This window comes from Lycorma delicatula, chromosome 4, assembly GCF_047948215.1.
Source record: "Lycorma delicatula isolate Av1 chromosome 4, ASM4794821v1, whole genome shotgun sequence".
In the NCBI taxonomy this organism is placed as follows: domain Eukaryota; kingdom Metazoa; phylum Arthropoda; class Insecta; order Hemiptera; family Fulgoridae; genus Lycorma; species Lycorma delicatula.
This window is the reverse complement of record NC_134458.1, coordinates 197,605,124-197,624,252: the sequence shown is the minus strand read 5'-3', so window position 1 is coordinate 197,624,252 and position 19,129 is coordinate 197,605,124. Positions and strand designations below refer to the sequence as shown.

The following is a 19,129-nucleotide window of genomic DNA, read 5'->3' as shown; positions in this document are numbered from 1 at the left end:
TTCTGTTCACGCGATCGGCAATGTTACATCCGAGAAGCACAATGCCACAATTTTTTCCTTTTAGTGAATCCATCTACTTATAATTGACTTCCGTTAACGTTTTTTTTTATTAACTTCCTACTACGGATTAAAATTATAACTAAATCTATAAAACTTGTTACGCGACATTAAAATATAAGTAATCTTAATCTTAATAAAAATATATTAGATGAAATATATTTCAACTTATAAGATCGATTTACTAACTTTTAATGTTTTAATCTACGCGATATATAAATCGATTAAATAAATAAAACGGAAACACACAAAAAGAAGATGAGTAGTTAATATCGAACAACCGAATACGGTGATAAACATACATACGTAAGTAAAAAAAAGAAATAATAAATTGAAAAAAGAAGATAAATATGCGTTGCTATGCAGTACGATGTCTTCCCACGGTCATGCAAGACAGAAGACGATACACGCATAACAGAACGCGCGCGCGCGCACACACACACACATTTAGATCAATTATTAAACTTTTACAGCATTATTTTTATTAAAAGGAGACAGTTGTATTATTCCAGTTAAGAGATGATACGTGCGTCTTTTACGCACGATCTGTATACTATTGTAGGTGCTTAAATAGATACGTAATGGTAGTTTTTTATAATCTTTTCATGAAGGTCTCCAGTTTTATCTTTCACTGCTTTTATATCAAATAAAAAGCTACCGTAAGTTTTTAAGCGAACAGCTAACATCATATCATATTATATTGTTAATTCTTAACAAAAATGACATAAATCTAAACGTCAGTAAAATATAAGTTTTATCGAATGAGATTAAATGAATATGAACTCCAATAAAAAAAAAAACACCTACACAAAAATATATATGTAAAAGCAATTTTTATAAAATTCAGTTAAAAAATTCTAAACCAAAACAAAAAAAAAAGACTACAAACTTCAAATAAAAAACCGAGTCATGAAAGGTAGATGTTACTTGTAATTAAGAAGAAAAAATATATGACATAATTTTCAAAACAAACTTTTTTCGAAATAATTTTTTTTTTGTAGAAAAATTTGTATCGCTAAAAATTGAAAGCGAGTAAATCTTTATAAAATTCTAATCAAACTATAAGTATAGAAATAAAATTTTTCATTTAAGAGAGGAGATAAGCAGCCGCTCAAATAAAAATATATTATTTAAAAGAAATTAAAAAAAAGTAGTAAAATATGAAAAACAGCGTGAAAATGTAGCCATATTCAGTGGGATAAAACAAGAGTTTTACACCAGGCTTACTAAGCTCTCCACCGAACCGAAAATAGGATAGCACATTACAAATCAGGTACATTTAAATATAGGATATATTCAGCTCTGAAATTAACACGGTAGTTAAAACAGCAATTAATCACAACTGCTTTCTATGAAGTTACGTATTTATTATGCGAATTGATAGGAGCGATTACAGGACTAGATATCGCCTGCATTTTAGAATAACTTTGGTATTCGATTCGGTGGAGAAGAAAAAGGGAAAACGTTTCATTTTTAACTTTCCTACGAGGAACTAGGAATGTTATTATTACTGAGAACCGTATGCCGGTTTTAGAAGCGACATGTAAGGTTAAAAATATTTTTCAGTAGAGTCTGGCTACACGCTTTATACTTTAGTCGAATATTTCAAATTCTCAGGGCGGGCAAGGATTTTTCTTCAGAAAGCCTGAGCGCGTTCTTCAGCAGTATTGTTCTTAAGCTTAAAAACCTTGCGATACATATTACGAGGAATTCAATTTAAAATTGTTTAATGTTCTCATCTTCAGTAAAGATATTCTCTCATCTTCCGAGGAATTTGGGAGGCGGGAAGGATAAGGCAGCCTGGAGGATGCCTGAAGTGGAAGTGGAGGAAGCCTTTGGGTGGTGCTTTTCTCCTCATTTCGTTTCCTTTTGGGTAGATCATCCCGTTTTCACTAATATATCGTGAACCTCCCCGTAAAAAAAGTGTAGTAGTTTACTGCTATATGTATAAAAGCAAATAACGGAAGAGTTCAACTATTATACCGGGTGTACAAAAAAGAATATCGGGGTATTAAATTGTTATATCTCTCTTTTGTCACGCGATGCCAGAAATTGATCTGATCCCGTGTGATTTTTTCCTTTGGGGTTTATAAAGGATTTTGTGTATGCGTCTCCACTACCTATCGATCTGTTCTATTTGAAACACAGAAAAGAAGCGACTGTCACTTCCATCACTCCAAATATCCTGATATACAGTAGGATGAACTTTTCTATCGATCGGATGTGTGCCGCGTGACGAAAGGTGCACGCACTGAATACTTTTAGCGAAAAACTACAAAAATTACTCTTTAATTTTATTTGCGATTCATTACTGTTAGTCAAAGTTAAGGGGTTATTAAACAGGTTTAAAACTCTGGTTTTTTTATACACGCTGTATTTTATTACCTAAAAAAGAGTTTAATTTTAAAGCTCTAAACAAATACCAGGCAAGTTCAGCATCATTGTCAAAATTTTACAGAGTAAACGAATAGGATCATATTTATTCACAATCTTTTTCTTCCAGCATAAAAAAAACCGACTGCAGCATAATTCCATTTGGTTTTGCGTCAACGGTATACAGTTACAATACCGTATTAAAAGTAAATATGAGAAAAGGTTTGAACCTTGATTGCCACGGATAAGGTAAAATATTAATTATATAAAATCAATACAAAAAAAAACCCAAAAAAACGTTATAAATATAATCTGAAAAATATACCTTGTAAATACTGTGTAAATCTGCTTTAGGAAATCTAGTAACGGCTACTAAATTATTAAATATACGGAATTATCAGAATGAGAAAATTTTACAATATTTTCCATTTAAATCTGTTGATATTTACTAAATTTATTTTAAGATAAACAAATAAATGAAGATAGCTCTTAGCATCTTATTCTGTTACTTTAAATTTAAGTTTTAAATAGTTTTACTCTGCAACTTCTATTTTTGTAACACGAAGTTTATGTACAACTGAAATAAATTTTAATATTCATTTGTCTACGTTTTAACTTCTGGAATTACGGTTCAGTAATTATTAGACCAGTATTTTAGTAAGTAAAAGGTCATAACTTTTAAGAAAATAAAAAACTAAGAAAGGTTGTAAATACATATAAAAAAAGAGGTTTATGGACATCCGGTTCTTGTAATAAAGATAGTAATCAAGACCAGAACACACACACACATATATATATATATATGTGTGTGTGTGTGTAACACACATACTACACATACACGTACTAACATACTAGTAACTCCTTTCATTGCATTTTCATATCCTGTATGTAGAGCACCTGTTCCAGCGAATATTTAACTCGCTTAGATAGACTACTTATTAACTAAGTAATAAAATACGTTTCAGAACATTAACGAAAGACGAATTATGGTATTTGCGTGCACTACATTATAATACCACTACATTATGATAATATAATAAAGAGTAGCCGTATACCTTCTCCCATTGCTTCAGAACACGATCCGTTCCACAAATTAAAAGATCGGGCTTTGTAAAATTCTTCTGATAAATCTAAACTTCGGCAGCATACATCATTTATCGAGTTTCGTATTACATATGACCAGATTTCCCAGATTAAAAAAAAATTTGATGTGGACATCACATGATTCCCTTGTAGGCATATTAAAATACATATACACATTTTTTTTAAATGAAAAGTACATAAAACTTTATTTCATTAATAGCGTTTGATATTTTTTCATATTTTTTTTTATTGTTATTATTGAATTATTATTTATCGTAAAACTTTTTTACAATTAGAGGTTAACAATTATTAATATATCAATATATTTAAATTAAAAATAAGAAGAAAATGCAGTCGCATTCGAACCGATGTGCTTTCCCATAAAAATATCCAAATATTTCATTAATTAAAGGTTTATTTGGCTCTAAGTCTGGAACTAATGAAAATAAGTACCACTTATGAATATCGTTGAAAAGCTCTCAATGAGGGCTTATTACTGCCGTTAAGAAAAAGTCCAAAATTCAAATTTTTTGGATTTTGGACTTTTTCGGACACTTTTGGTCCAGTCGATTGCAATCAAAATGGGAGGTGCATAACTAGATGTTACAAGAGTCCTAAATCCAAAATTTCAACATCCTTCAGTTAATTGTTTTTGATATATGCGAAATACATACGTACAGATGTCACGCCGAAACAGGTCAAAATGGATTCAGGGATAGTCAAAATGGATATTTCCGTTGAAATCTGAAAACCGAAATATTTCGCGGTTACACTACTTCCTTTACTTCGTACAAGGACCCAACAATAATCGGTTCGTTGAATTTAACTAAAAATTTTAGGTATAGTTTATAAATTATGTAATTCACATTCATAATTAATAAGTTCTAAACCTTATAAATAATTTTAACTTTATTATTTTTAAATGACATTTAAATTTTATAAATTACATTATTATTTTACTTTTAAGATTATATAATTCTGAATGAAATTGTCTGAATCGCAAACTAAACTCAAGATGTTTAAAATAATCAACGGATGAAGCCGTTACTCGATGAAAATCCATCATAACAAAATGGAAATAAACAAAACATGTTATTAGATTTTCACAAAATTTATTTTAAAAAAAAACGACTGCTGTTTCGGCACACAGTACCTTCCAACATTTAACGTTTAAAACCCTCCGGCACATGCGACTCTCTCCGGAAAGGAGAGCGCATTGCATTCTCCAAACACTAGGGCCCTCGAAAGGCGCATTCCTGCTAGGCCAGAAGGCTCTAGCACCGAAAGGACTTCAGGAGACGGACTGAAGGATCGGAACGCAGCAAATAATTTCGTCCGTAAATAAAAAAAAAATAAGTATAACCGCTATTAAATAAATAATTACCCGTCCGATAAAAGAAAGATACAGCAGCAAGGGACTGCGATTAGTAGGGAGACACCAATTCTGCCGTTACCCTTGCGTTAAGTTTAGTTCCGTTTAAAACGTTAAAAATATAATTGTTTAATATTAACTATATAATAATTAACTTAATTTTTACCAAAAAAAACCAAAAGAGAAAATGGTAAAATAAATTTAAGAAATCCTTTCAATAAAAAAAACTCTTACTTACTTTTAGTAGTTTTCTGTTCAATTTAAATGTACTTAATTTTTTACATATACTTCATCACCTAAAAAAACACGGAAAAAAATTAAACCTCTGTAAGTTTTTAATGCACGGGACATGTTTATTAAGTACCGTTTTGATGCAGAAAATAGGAAGCAATTTTTTTTAGTAATGACAGCATGTCGCCCGCTCCGTGCCAAATCTTGTACGTTTGTACGGCCCTCTTTGAATTCCTTTACCCATTTTCTCACCGTTCCATCGGACATATCGTTACCCCGTACGCTTCACTTAACTGCCGATGAATTTCGGCCGTTTTCATACCTCTTGTATTTAAGAAACGAATTACAGCAAGTATCTCACGATCAGCGGCACTATCTAGTCATAGGAATTTTAAACACGTACAGGAAACTAAAAAAATACTAACGATCACGTAATGGCGTCTGTAGCAAGCCGATGGATATAATTAAACAGTGCATACGCTCGAAACGGCGACAGCTGCGCTGAAGCGGACATATATCAAAACGGTACTTATTTAAAAACCCACCGGGTCGGTCTAGCGGTGAACTCATCATCGCAAATCAACCGATTTCGAAGTCGGGAGTTCTAACGATCAAATCCTACTAAAGGTAGTTAGTTACTTTTATAAGGATTTGAATTCTAAATCGTGGATACCGATGTTTTTTGACGGCTGGGTTTCAATTAACCACATCTCAGAAACGTATAAGAATACACTTAATTTACATTCATACATATCATCCTCTGAAGTAATACCTTACGGTGGTTCCGGAGGCTAAACAGAAAAACAAAGGTTAGGTATACTTAAAAAACATACCTCGTAGTTATTTAAGTACAAACTTTATAAAAAGAACAAAAATAAACACAAATACTGAAGAATAAATTTGTACGATTGTGTTTCTGAAATTAGGTATTTGAATTCAAAAATCCAAATATTATAGTCGGTAAATTTTTAAATTTATATATTTAAATTAATAATACAAACTTTATACTATTTGAAATATTAAGCTTTTACATAAAAACGACTATTTTTTATGTTTAAAAGTGATCAGAGAAATTTTATAAAATGCATTGTTTAATAAAAGAAAGAGTTATTTGTTTGTTGCCTTTCAATATCTTTTACACCTTAGATGTGAAAAGCAACAGTTAAGAGCTTTATTTTTATACAGCAGTTTTTCATAATTATTCTAGGTAGATGTGTACAATTAGTAGTCGGGTGTTTTGTTTTTTAATTATTATTTTATTTAGCACCTTTTGTTGTTTCCATAACTTTACTATTCGATATACTAGTCATCTAAATACGATGCGGGTATAAATTTTTTTTTTTTAGAAATGTTGGGCTCTTAAATATAAACTTGAATGGATGATAATGTAAGCGCGTGTATGTGTATCGGTTCGTTCAAATTTTTATTTTACTTAAATTCAATATTTGACGAAAGGTAGACATATAGCGCAAATTCAAACTTGTATAATGATAACGGGTAAAAATATCGCGCACAGGTTCTTACCCGTCATACTCCATCATTAATAGCGAAGCAGTGCAACACATACTGCCTAACGTACAACATACGGTTGCTGCTGTACGCTACACCCAGGGCGCAGGCGGGGACTAGCTGCTGCGATGCATTCCTGCTTCCTTTTGCTGAGCACATTTTTCGCTTACATCACGAAAACTATGAATTTTTCGAAAAAATCACAAGAGGAAAAACGTGTTCCTTTTTTATAGTTTTATGGAATACCATCTTTAAAATTTGAAAATAGGTAATTTTTTAATTTTGTCCCCTAATGTAGCGCCACCCCTTCTAGATAAGACAATTTAAGATAGCCTATATTACTTCCAGACGGAAGATCTGTTACTACCCAAAATTGTTTGTCATCGGTTGGATTAGTGAAGCTGCAGAAGGGAATAAACAAACATACATAACGGTTAAATACACTACTACTACTATGTACGTAGTCGAGTAAACGTTCAGGAAGGATGAGTGAATGTACAGGTGCATATACGTTGGAAAAAAACCACGCAAATATCTGCAGACCGGATGGACTGATTTGTCACGATGATTTTTGTATACGGGGATTGATGCCGTTTAATGTTGATCGTAATTAGTTAAGAGGGAATGGAGTTAAGAAAATCATACTGAATAACACTAGATAGAAGAATTGCTAAAAGAAAACGTAAAATTAACCGTTAAAGTTTTAGAAATATATTTTTTGTTTTTTTTTCTAATACCAAATTTTATTTTACGCTAACAAATAATCCCTCCTCTATGAATAATGAGACCTTGCCGTTGGTGAGGGGGCTTGAGTGCTCAGGGATACAGAGTAGCTGGACCGAAGGTGCAACCATATCGGAGAGGTATCTGTTGAGAGCCAGACTAAGGAATGATTCCTGAAAGAGGGCAGCAGCTCTTTCAATAGTTGTTAGGGGCGTGAGTCAGAAAGATTTAAACGGCCATATCAACATCGCTCAGTCCTCTGAGTACTGCGCAGCTGAAATCAATGGAAAACTACAGCTGCTTTTTTTCCAAGAAAATGTGGCTCTCTGCATTTTCATATAGCAATGATGGAGGCGCCTTCCTTGGTAAAATAAAATATTCCGGAGGTAAACTAGTCTCCCGTTCGGATCTCCGGGTGGGGACTACTAAGGAAGGGGTCACCAGAAAATTAAAAAATAACATTCTACGAGTCGGAGCGTGGAATATTAGAAGTTTAAAAAAGGTTGGTAAGCTAGAAAATTTAAAAAGGGAAATGGATAGGATAAATGTGGATGTAGTAGGAATTAGTGAGGTTCGGTGGGAAGAGGAAGGCGACTTTTGGTCAGGTGATTTTAGAATAATTAATTCGGCTTCAAATAATGAGCAGGCAGGAGTAGGTTTCGTGATGAACAAGAAGATAGGGAAGAGAATAGAGTATTTCAAAACGCATAGCGATAGAATCATTGTAATAAGGATACAATCAAAACCTAAACCGACAACGATTGTTAACGTCTATATGCCTACAAGCGCCCATCATAATGATGAGGTAGACTGTGTATACGAAGAAACTGACGAAGTAATTAACCATATAAAAGGGAATGAAAATTTTATAATAGTTAGAGATTGGAATGCAAGCATTGAAAAATGCAAGGAAGGTAATATAGTGAGTACGGGCTGGGCAAAGGGAATGAAAGAGGGGACCGACTTATAAAGTTTTGCACGAAGTATAATTTAATAATTGTCAACACCCACTTTAAAAATCATAATAGAAGTATATACACATGGAAAAAGCCAGACGATACTGCAAGGTATCAGATAGATTATATCATGTTTAAGCAAAGATTTAGAAATCAACTCGTCGACTGCAAAACTTACCCTGGAGCAGATATTGATAGCGATGGTAATTTGGTGATAATGAAATGTAGATTGGGGTTTAAAAACCTGAAGAAAAGGTGTCAGATGAATCGGTGGAATTCAGAGAAGCTTGAGGAAGAGGAGATAAAGAAGATTTTTGAGGAGGACATCGCAACAGGTGTCAGTAAAAAAGATAAGGATTTTAAAGATTTTTATACACTGGAACTTAAGTTTTTAAATGAAGATTATCTCTCTTTTCTGTTTAGCCTCGGAAACCACCGTAAGGTATTAATTCAGAGGATGATATGTATCCTCTGAGACGAATGAAGTGTAGTCTTGTAGTCTCTGATCGACTGTTCCTGAGATGTGTGGTTAATTGAAACCCGACCGCCAAAGAACACTGGAATCGATCTAGTATTCAAATCCGCATAAAGGTAACTGCTTCTACTAGGATTTGAACCTTAGAACTCTCGACTTCGAAATCAGCCGATTTGCGATGACGAGTTCACCACTAGATCGACAGGGTGGGTTTTTTAAACGAAGACTGGATTTAAGGGAACGTTAAAATAAGCATACAATATATAGATAGGCAAATTTAAACACACGTGCATACTGACATGAGCTGTCTCGGTTAAAAATAATATAGCAATATACTGACTGATAATGCCTACACTGACTAAATAATAATGAATTATTTATTTTCAGATATAATTTCTAATAATTACATAGAATATTGTATTAATTCTCTATTTAAATATTCGGAAGTTTTTAAAACTTTATTACGTATTTATTTTCTTTCTTAAGCAACTGCAAAGATTAACCGCCAATTAAAGGCAAACGTAAAGATGAAACAAAATCCAACCCTGACTGGAATTCAAACACAGGCCCTGCCAGATGACAGGCTTAGACGCTATCATACCGCCTCGGAGGTCGGAATTTTTACAATTATAAAGATTCTCTCCGAATACATTCTCCATTATTAAAAAAAAAAAAGCTTTAAAGGTTTAATTAAATAAATAAGAAATGTAATTACAGATAAATAAGAAAATAAATAGATTACAATCGTATAAAAAAATTTAATTAAGTTTTATGTAAGAAATTATTAAAAAAGATTTTTAAAACATTTTATATCATAAAATATGAACCTGTTAATTAATTTTAAAAAAATAAAAAAACAAGAAATAAAAATAAAAATGGGAATAAAAATAAATGAGAAGAATATGATGTGAAGGAGAAAAGATGAGGGAGGGAGACAGAGAGTTTGAGTGAGTGAGAATGCGCGCGCGTTGTATTATAAAGGAAAGAAGTAAGCATGCACAGGTAATATGCGGGTTGATTAGACATGTCAGCCAAGAACATGGAAAGCACATAGTATAACAGGTAAAAACTCATTATGCCATTAAATAGAGCAAGTAATTTTCTTTACTGTTCTCTATCTTTATATATTTTTTACGATTTAAGATTTGCTTTTTTATTTTTCTTTAGTTTAAAAAGCATTATATAGTTGAATAAAGAAAAACAATACCAGAAGAAAACCAGTAAACAATATTATTAAGGGAAAATAAATTATATCCCAACTAATGATTCTTTAACGAACTTGAGTCATCGTAATGGAATATTATACGTTACTTACTTATTTTTTTGCTTTATATATTTATTTATTTTTTTTTAATAACAATGATACTAATTTAAGTAAAAAATTAAAACAAAATTACGGCGCAGTAATCTATTTCTCCTTTTCCTTTTTAGTAAATAACCGTGAACAAATACGGTACAGACTTTATGTTAACGTACAAGTATTTAAAATTGAATAAAAACGAAGAGCTGTGATTAATGGTTATTAAAATAAATTGAAAAACAACATTTAAAAACCGCTTTAAAAAGTTTTACTTAAAATCAAAGCGTTGAGACGATCGTTCAGATTCTTAAGCGATGATCATCAGTAGAAACCGCGGAAAAGTACATAAGTATATAAAATTTGTCTCGATAAGTTGTCTTCTACCCTTAACGGTTTCGTGAATAAATAGAATTGTCGAATTTGCGGGAGTGAAAACCCAAGCGTAGTTCATGAGCATACATCCACAAAAAGTGACGGTATAATGCGCAATTTGGCTGGGAAAGTGTTCGGGCCCTATTTCTTTGAGAACGACGATGGTGTTACTGTTACAATGAATGCTATTCGTCATCGTGCGATGCTCGAGAAATTTTTTTGTCATAACTGGAAGATATGGACGTGGAAGTAATGCATTTCCGATAGGACGGTGCGATCTGCCACACAGCACGTGAAAAAATCCAGTTGTTGCAGACTACATTTCAAGTCGTGTAATATCTCGTTTAGATCAAAACCGGCCAGCATGGTCGGCGATCTAAAACCTTGTTATAGATTTTTGCGGGGTTATTGTTATTTGCCGAGTTGGTAACGTGTATACCGATAACCCACAAAAACTCCTAGAGTTGAAGAACGAAATTCGCTGCTGTATTGAAGAAACTGATTTGTAAAGATGTGAATATGTAATTGAAATTTTTTTAAAAGAAAGGACACTTGCCGATGAAGCCATTGCGGTCATTCGAATGACATATTATTTCATATTAAACCTCCTACATTGTACTTTATATAATAATAAAAATATTAAATACTGTTGACAAAAAGGGGACTTTTTTCCTAGTTAAAATACCGGTTCTTATCGAGACAACCTTAATATTAAACTTTATTTAATAAGTAGAAAAATTCGGAATCGACCCTGAAACCAGAAAATTAATTAAAAAAAACTTTGACCGATACCTACACCAAAATTAAGTTCATGCGCGAAATATCTGAACGATTTCTTATCAAAACCGTAGTCAAACGAAGAGGCGGACTATTACAGATTCTTTACAACACGGTTTTAAACAAAATAGCTAGACTCTGAAATCTTTAATTAGAAAAATTAGAAATGAGTCTTATAATTTTAGTAACAATGAAGAGAATCAAAATCAATATTTAACTTTCGCCGATTATCTGCCACTTCTAACCCAAAACATCATCGACAAAAATTCAACTTAATCCTATCAAAGAACGGTAGTAAAAACGGGATTAAAAAATTCACGACAAACATAAAAAATCCACCGAATTCATTAAACTAAACTTTTGAAAAATCTAGAATCGAAAAATGTAAATATTTAGAAAAAACGATCTAACATAATGGCTTAGAAGAAGGCGTTGTACAAAAGAATCGTAAAAACGGAGAAAGCGTGTGAAATAACTAAAGGAAAGTACAAAATATTCCTTTCTGTAAGCAAAAAGGACATTACAATAACCACAATTAAATCTTCGCACATCGGAATGTTTAAACAGTAAGAAGAAATAGAGAAATTAAAAAAAAATTACGAAAAATTTAGAAGTTACAAAAGAGGATGAAATCTGGAGAATAAAAACAATTTGACACGTGCAAAAGAAACTTTCCTATGAGATAAGAAAGAAAAGATAAATGTTTTACGAACATTTTTCAAGAGCGGATAAACATAGATTAAGAAAGAAAATATTTGAACTTAAAAAAAAGAAGAATTAACTCTGTTCTCACAAGTCAGAGGAAAGAGTTAACAGAAAAACAGATCTCTGGAAATGGATATCCAATTTTGGGGGAAAAAAATTAAAAAATTCGAAGGTATCAAAAGCCAAAATCAAAAAACCACGAATTAAAATCCAGCGGTCTAAATGGATAGATTTTAAGATAACAAAATTATAAAATAATACAAAATAATACATTCAAAATCTTTCTTTTATAAATCTGAGGTATATTCGTATTTATTTAAAAAACGAAAAAGTAAAATAAAAAAATTAATAAAAACATCCGAACTCCGTGGCGGAGCAGCAGCGTCTCTATCGTTTATTCGGAGGTTCGGAATTCGATTCCCGATCAGGCATAACATTTTTAATAACGCTACAAATTTCCGTTTTCGTATCCCCGCGTACAAACTTCTTCGTAAGCTCCTGTAAATGAATTAATTCATCGGTCAGAAATAAATAAATAAAATATTTTTTTGAAAAGTATACTTCTAAAAATCAAACAGTTCTAAAAATAAAGGAGTAATCGTGCAAAGTTTAATACGAATATAATAACGAAACGGCGAATCGGTTTTTGAATATTTATTTACACAGAGATAGGCGTGTAACAAACGTATACATGTAATAAACGCGAAATTCTGAGAAATCGCGATGTCACAATTAAAAACCTCACTATACTGCATTTGGTTTACCTTCATAAATTATATGAATAATTGCTATAATAAATATATAATTAGATTAGATTAAATATAAATTCACGAAAAAAGCAAGAACAAAAAAAGGTAGGGTAATTAAAAAAAAATAAATAAATAAATAAAAAATAACTAACGCGATCGGTTCTAAACGTTATGTACAGCAGTATAGTAATTATCAAAGATAAACTATTTCACTCCGTTTAATTTATAACAACAATCATAATAATAATAATAATAATAAACCAAATAAGGACAGATAAAACGTGGTTTTAACTGTATAATAAAATATGAACAATAAATTAATCATGTAGGAATTAAAAAATAAAATGTTCCGTTTTTAATCACTGTTATTAGTTAAACGCTTTAATAATATCGGGTTCAAGAAAATATTGTTCCTAACTACATTACGTTAATCAAGAAGCACCTGTTTTATTATTATTATGAAAAAAGAAAAAAAAGCTCAACATTTAAGCGATCTGTTACTCTTTAATGTCTATCGGACGAATACTGGAACGACCGAGATATAAAAATAAACGCACATGTGTGTATATGTATATCGGGTTTGTTGTACAGCCCTATTCTTAAATATCTGTTTGGCATTTGATGTTTTATAAAAGCCGTAAAAAACGATTTGGCATCGAAGTAAATTAATACGTAATGACATTATTCGGGCGTGAGTTTTAAGTATAAGGTAAGTAAATGTAGTAGGGAAAGGGAGGCCTTCGTAAGAAAGGACTGAGAAGAAAGAAGCTCTAAATTACATTTTAAAACAGGTTTGATTTTATACATACTTTTTTTTAAAAAGACGAAGTAAAAGAAAAAGAAAAACACTACTGATCTACTCGTGTTCTTTCGGTTCAAATTAACCACCACTTCACTCCTCCTCGTACTTTATCATTGACTTTTCTATTTCCCCTCCCGCAACTCTCTTCCATCTTAGCTCCGTTAAGAATTACGGTATGTAATTAATTTCGATTGTTTATAGCAATAACAGAGTTCAGCGATAAAAAATAAGGTAATTAAAATAACTGGCGTATCTAACACTCCGTAATAAATAATTTTAGTAAGATTATTTTGTTTGTTACACACTAACGCGTACAAAAAATTAAATTAGTACTTCGCCGAATATGCGGGATTAAAATAATTAAAAGATTTAATCGACTTATCGTAAATAAATAAATTAATATGTTTTATGTAATAAATTGTAGCATCTAATTTGTATAAGCATTTTTTTTAACGTACAAGACTTCTCGGGTTAAATTATATAAGCTGATTCAAAAAGCTTTTATTATTATTATATAACAAGTAAAACCACTATTCTCAGTAGATTAAGATTTTTATTTTAATTAAGAGTTAACTTAAAAAAAGCTAACAGCATGCAAATTATTTTTTATATTACGTAGAATTAAAAATTGAACCTCTCTGTATCGTAGATGAAAATTAAAAAAATATTTTACTCTAGAAATAATTAATTACTCGTAATTATTTATAGAAAAATAGTTAAAATAATTATTCTTTAGATAGATTATTTAACCGATAAAGTTATATCATTTTTTTAAAGTTTTCTCCTTTATTATTTAAATTACAAAATTAAAAAAAAATAAAATTCAAATATTAAGAAGTCAGAAAAGAATCGCATAACTTTCTCGGGGGAAGCTAGAAGAGTTAAGCGTTTTTGTCGACGAGAATAAATAACAAATTCAAAATAAAATGGTTAAAAATAAATTTTCTTATCGAAATTAAACGTAATTAAATAATTAATTAACAAAAAATTTAAATACCCCGTAGTAAAATTTTTAAAATTATGAATTTATTTAAGTATCGAAAAAATGAAGATAAGAACAAATGGAACACGATACGGGGTAAAAACCCTCACTCAAAAGAGTAATTCAAATTAGGCTACACAAAATCCTTCAGAATATCAGCGTAAATTTACTGAAAATGGGAACAGTACGATCACGGTTATACGTACATTTTTTAAACTATACTCGTACCCTCCAGATATTAAAGGCCTACCCATAAACGAGGTTAGAATTTTTGTTTTTTAAGAAAACCTTCGCTTTTTCCCAAATTGTACAGCATAAAGAAACAACTAACCGAAGTATAAATCATATTATTCAGATTTGTTTCCAAAAAGATGAGGTTATTGTAAAAATTAATGATAAAAATAACACATTATTACCTAGCAAGCGGCATCATCTTCAGGGCTAACGCTCTACTAAGACAAAAACCAGCTCCTCCAGTCGCAAACCAAAATGATACATTTCCCTGCAACAAAAATATAAATAATAAAATATTAATGTTATAATTTTTCTGATATCTATCGGAAAAATTAGGTAAATATAAAAACCAATTCGTTCGCTGAACTTACCCCGTCTTTACATCGTTTGGGATCGACGACTTAAGTTTAATAGACTTATTAAATCAACAATTAACTAACTTTTAGCCGGAACGATGGATTATTAATCGAGTGCTGTTGTCGATTTGATTCTACATGTAAATCGTACACATTTATCCATCGTAATAATAATTTATTCTTTACGCAATACACAATATTATAATATATGATAAATGAAATGATAATAAAATAATTAACTAGGTATAAACAGGAACCCCAAGAGGAAAATAATGTTTTTTAAGCGCTATCAGAGAAAACTAAACAACAATCTTAAATTAAACTAAGTACAGAAGATCGATTGCCGCTTGGCGGGTTTATAACATAATTATTAAAAAAGATTTAAATAAAACTTATTCCGTTCGACACATTCAGCGTCATTCATTCTTACGTATACGGTAATAATTTTGCTTTAACGTATATTCTTATATCGTTATATTATTTATCAAATCAGCGACGTTAGGGTAGGGATAAAACGCTAGACCGGCGAATGGCTTCTTATAGCTAAAACTACTGCGCATCTGCACGTTTACGTTTTGTAAACTTTTACGACTAATATATTTAATTAAAACAAGAATAAATTTTGAATAACTGAAGAAAAAAGAAATAGGTGTTAAAAAACATGAACGTGTTGACTTTCGGAAAAAGAGAATCGTAAGGCTTTACGGAACAAAAAAATGATTTTCGTTTTTATTACTGGAGGAAGGATTAAATTTTAAGCTTTTTTACAAATACAAAGATAGTTTAACATCTTTAGGTCTTTTTTTCGTATACTGATATTCTATAACAACAAAAAGTATACGTGCTTATTATGTTACAAATGAATTGCAAACGATACGTGTAATCGTAAAACCGCACTTAAAAGAGATCTCTACACTAAACTATTATTTTAAAATAACTTAGGTAAGCGCAACTCGACTTATTTACGATCAGACTAACTTGTCATACGTTCTATTAATGGTAAAAACGACAATTATAACAGAACAGTTGTATTTCTCACATTATTTTATTATTATTACTGTCGAAATTAAAATTCAATACATATTGTACTGAAGTTGTGTTTTGTGAAATTTATACCTTTAAAACGCATTAGTACGCATGTATTTTCTTTTAAAAGGGCAAGAGGAGCATGCAGGCAAAAGAATAAGCAGATAGATGAAAAAGTAAGCGAGCGAACAAGAGATTAGATACGAAAAAAAACATAAATACGGTTTAGTTTATATTTAGTATATTCTGTATTTCCCGGTATTCCTACGGTTATTTTATTATTAGTCAACGGGAGTGGTTTCCCCCAAAAATGGCCCTGAATGATGAACTAAAGTGTGTCCCAAAACGAACTGATATTTTAAATTGCCGCCATTTTTTTGCGGTAAAACTAAAGTAGAGATTTTTATATGATGTTATCAATAGACGCTGAGGTTAAATTATAGAAAAGTACACGATTGAACGACGCGTGGAAATCGTAGAAATAACGAGTTTTCGAAAAAAAATCTCCTTTAACGACGAAGCATATTTTCTTTTTACCGTCTTTATCATAAACAGAATCGTTGAATTCGGGTATAAGGTTCAAAAAAAGATTGAAGAAACAACTTATGCATTCTCGACCGGTCGCGGTTTGGTGCAGATTTTGGGCCGGGGGATCGATCGGACCTTACTTCTTCGAAAATGAAAATGGAAATGCCGTTACCGTCAATGGAGTCTGATATCGTGAGATGATTTCAAACTTTTTACTGTCTAAAATTAATTATATGGATGCGGAAGTCATGCGGTTTCAAGACGGTGCATCACGCCACACTGCCCATGAAACCGGGCAGTTATTGCGAGAAAAATTTAACGGTCGTGTTATCTCGCAGCGAGGTGATATGAATCGGTCGCCGAAATCAAGTGACTTGACATCGTTGAAAATTTGCTTTTGGGGTTATCTTAAGGATAAAGTCTAAATTGATAAACCGCAAACGATTGAGGACTTCAAAGAAGAAATTCGACCCAACACTGCCGACATTTCCCAGCAATTTGGTCAACATGTTTTGGAAAATTTCGTCAAAAGAGTAAACATACGCGGCCAAGACCGGGGTGTTCATTTGTCAGACGTTTTGTATCGCACATAACTTCCACGTCACTAATTTCTAATAAGAAAAAATATTATCAACTATAAAATAAAAAGTGTGTTTTATTAAAAAATTAAAATATCAGCTGGTTTTGGGACGCCCTTCATAATAAACAAAAAGCTGGCAAAGGACTTGATATATTTTCCCGGTCCTGAAAACGTATAAAGCTTATTTGGAAAATTGGTTCTCGAACGATTTGAATATTCATTTAAGCTATTATTTAAAAAACCGAATTAAAAATTTATTAAAAAAAAAATTAAGATTATTTTTGTAATAAATTACAAATTATTTTTTAATAAATAAAATGACGAGTAACGTTATAAAATCTAAACAAAAATCTTGCGAAGACAGACTTTTCGTTATTTTGTTTCCAAGATCCAACTTGCAGCATCAAAACGAACACGCTTCTAACTTGCCCCGTTCAAATCGTTTCGATCTTAAACTAAGCATGATTCAAGACGACTCGGCTGATCTTCATCAAATTTTCACACGTACAACTTCAGATACACTACTATAGAATATCTAAATTCCAATGAAATCGATCCGGTAATTTTGGAGATTTTCGAGCCCAGTAAGTTAGTCAGCAATGAGAAATTTAATATTGGTTCTATATGTTGTACAGATTGAAAGGGGAAATACTGATAAGATGTCAAGCTTTTACGAAAAAAAACGAAATCGACAAAAAAATATATAAATTCACATATATGGATTCTTGGTAGGATACCCGTACGGGATTGTTATGTAAAACAACGTACAGATTAATAAAACAACGAAACTTCGGAGTCAAAAACAAAATAATAGTGAAAAGTCAAACGTTGAATTAATATTTACTTTTGGGAACAACCTTTATACTATCAAACGATAAAAGTACACTTACTTCACGAAAAAGGGGAAAAGCTATGAAACAGCAAAAACACGATATAGCTTTAATCCAGGAACTTAGGGATATCATATGAATTCGTAAAAGTACAAAAATACAGTAAAACTATTTTCTTATGCGTATAACGCTTTTTAAAATTCTGTTATACAATCAAATAAAGGTAAAATTTATTGTACCGATGTAGAACTAGGCGGTATGCACGAAAGGGGTCACAACCCTTGATCTCACTTCTTTATTCACTACCCAGTAACACTATTAATGATTTTTATCAGTTATATTTACATATGCGTAGCATATGTTAGTAACGGAAACTTTATGATTGTACCGTTCGCATCTCTTTAAGCACATCGAATGAAATGTATATACGAGCAATTGACTGTTAAGTGTAAGCTAAGTACATCTAATTACATGAATGTTTGCTCATACCGACCCCTATAATGACCACAACGCTGTCGACCGCTGATTAAATCGAATTCACTGTTAACTTTATAACACGGTAACTTATAATATTACATGTTTAGACTGCAATTTACAAATACATTCATAGACAGAATGTATTACATTACATAATACGTAATGAAATTTCATTATAATTTATATTAAAAAACCTATAAAATATATTTTATTAAATTTACTTGCAATGAAATGTTACGAGATACTTTTTTAAATTTATTTATTTACAGTATGGCTTTTATTAATAAGGAAATCTCGAAAGTTTGTTCTATCACGCCGTGAAACATCAGAAATTTGCTGAGAATCGCACCCGAGATCTTCAGTTTAACAATAAGTAATGTTACTATTATTATTATGTTATCATTATTGATATTATTATTATTATAGCAATCGCTATCCGTCGTGGAATGTTAGCTTCAAAGCCTTTCAAACTCTGTTGGTTCTGAGATCGAATACCAATCAGGCTTGGCATTTTTCACATGCTACAAAACGTAATCTCTTATTAGCGGATGTAATTGAGCGATTAGTCTGTAACTACTTAAAAAATTAAAAATAAATAATAGAACAATTGTTTAATAATGTTAATTTACTTG

At 31.3% G+C, this 19,129-nt stretch overlaps 1 protein-coding gene across 1 annotated transcript in view; it reads right to left on the bottom strand.

Annotated features, from left to right (window-relative positions):
- fng (Fringe glycosyltransferase) overlaps positions 1-19,129 on the bottom strand; it is a 334,450-nt gene that overhangs the window by 20,449 nt on the left and 294,872 nt on the right. Inside the window, exon 7 of the mRNA XM_075364957.1 lies at positions 14,883-14,968. Within this exon, the coding sequence (XP_075221072.1) occupies positions 14,883-14,968 (86 nt within the window). The remainder of the gene's footprint in view (positions 1-14,882; positions 14,969-19,129) is intronic.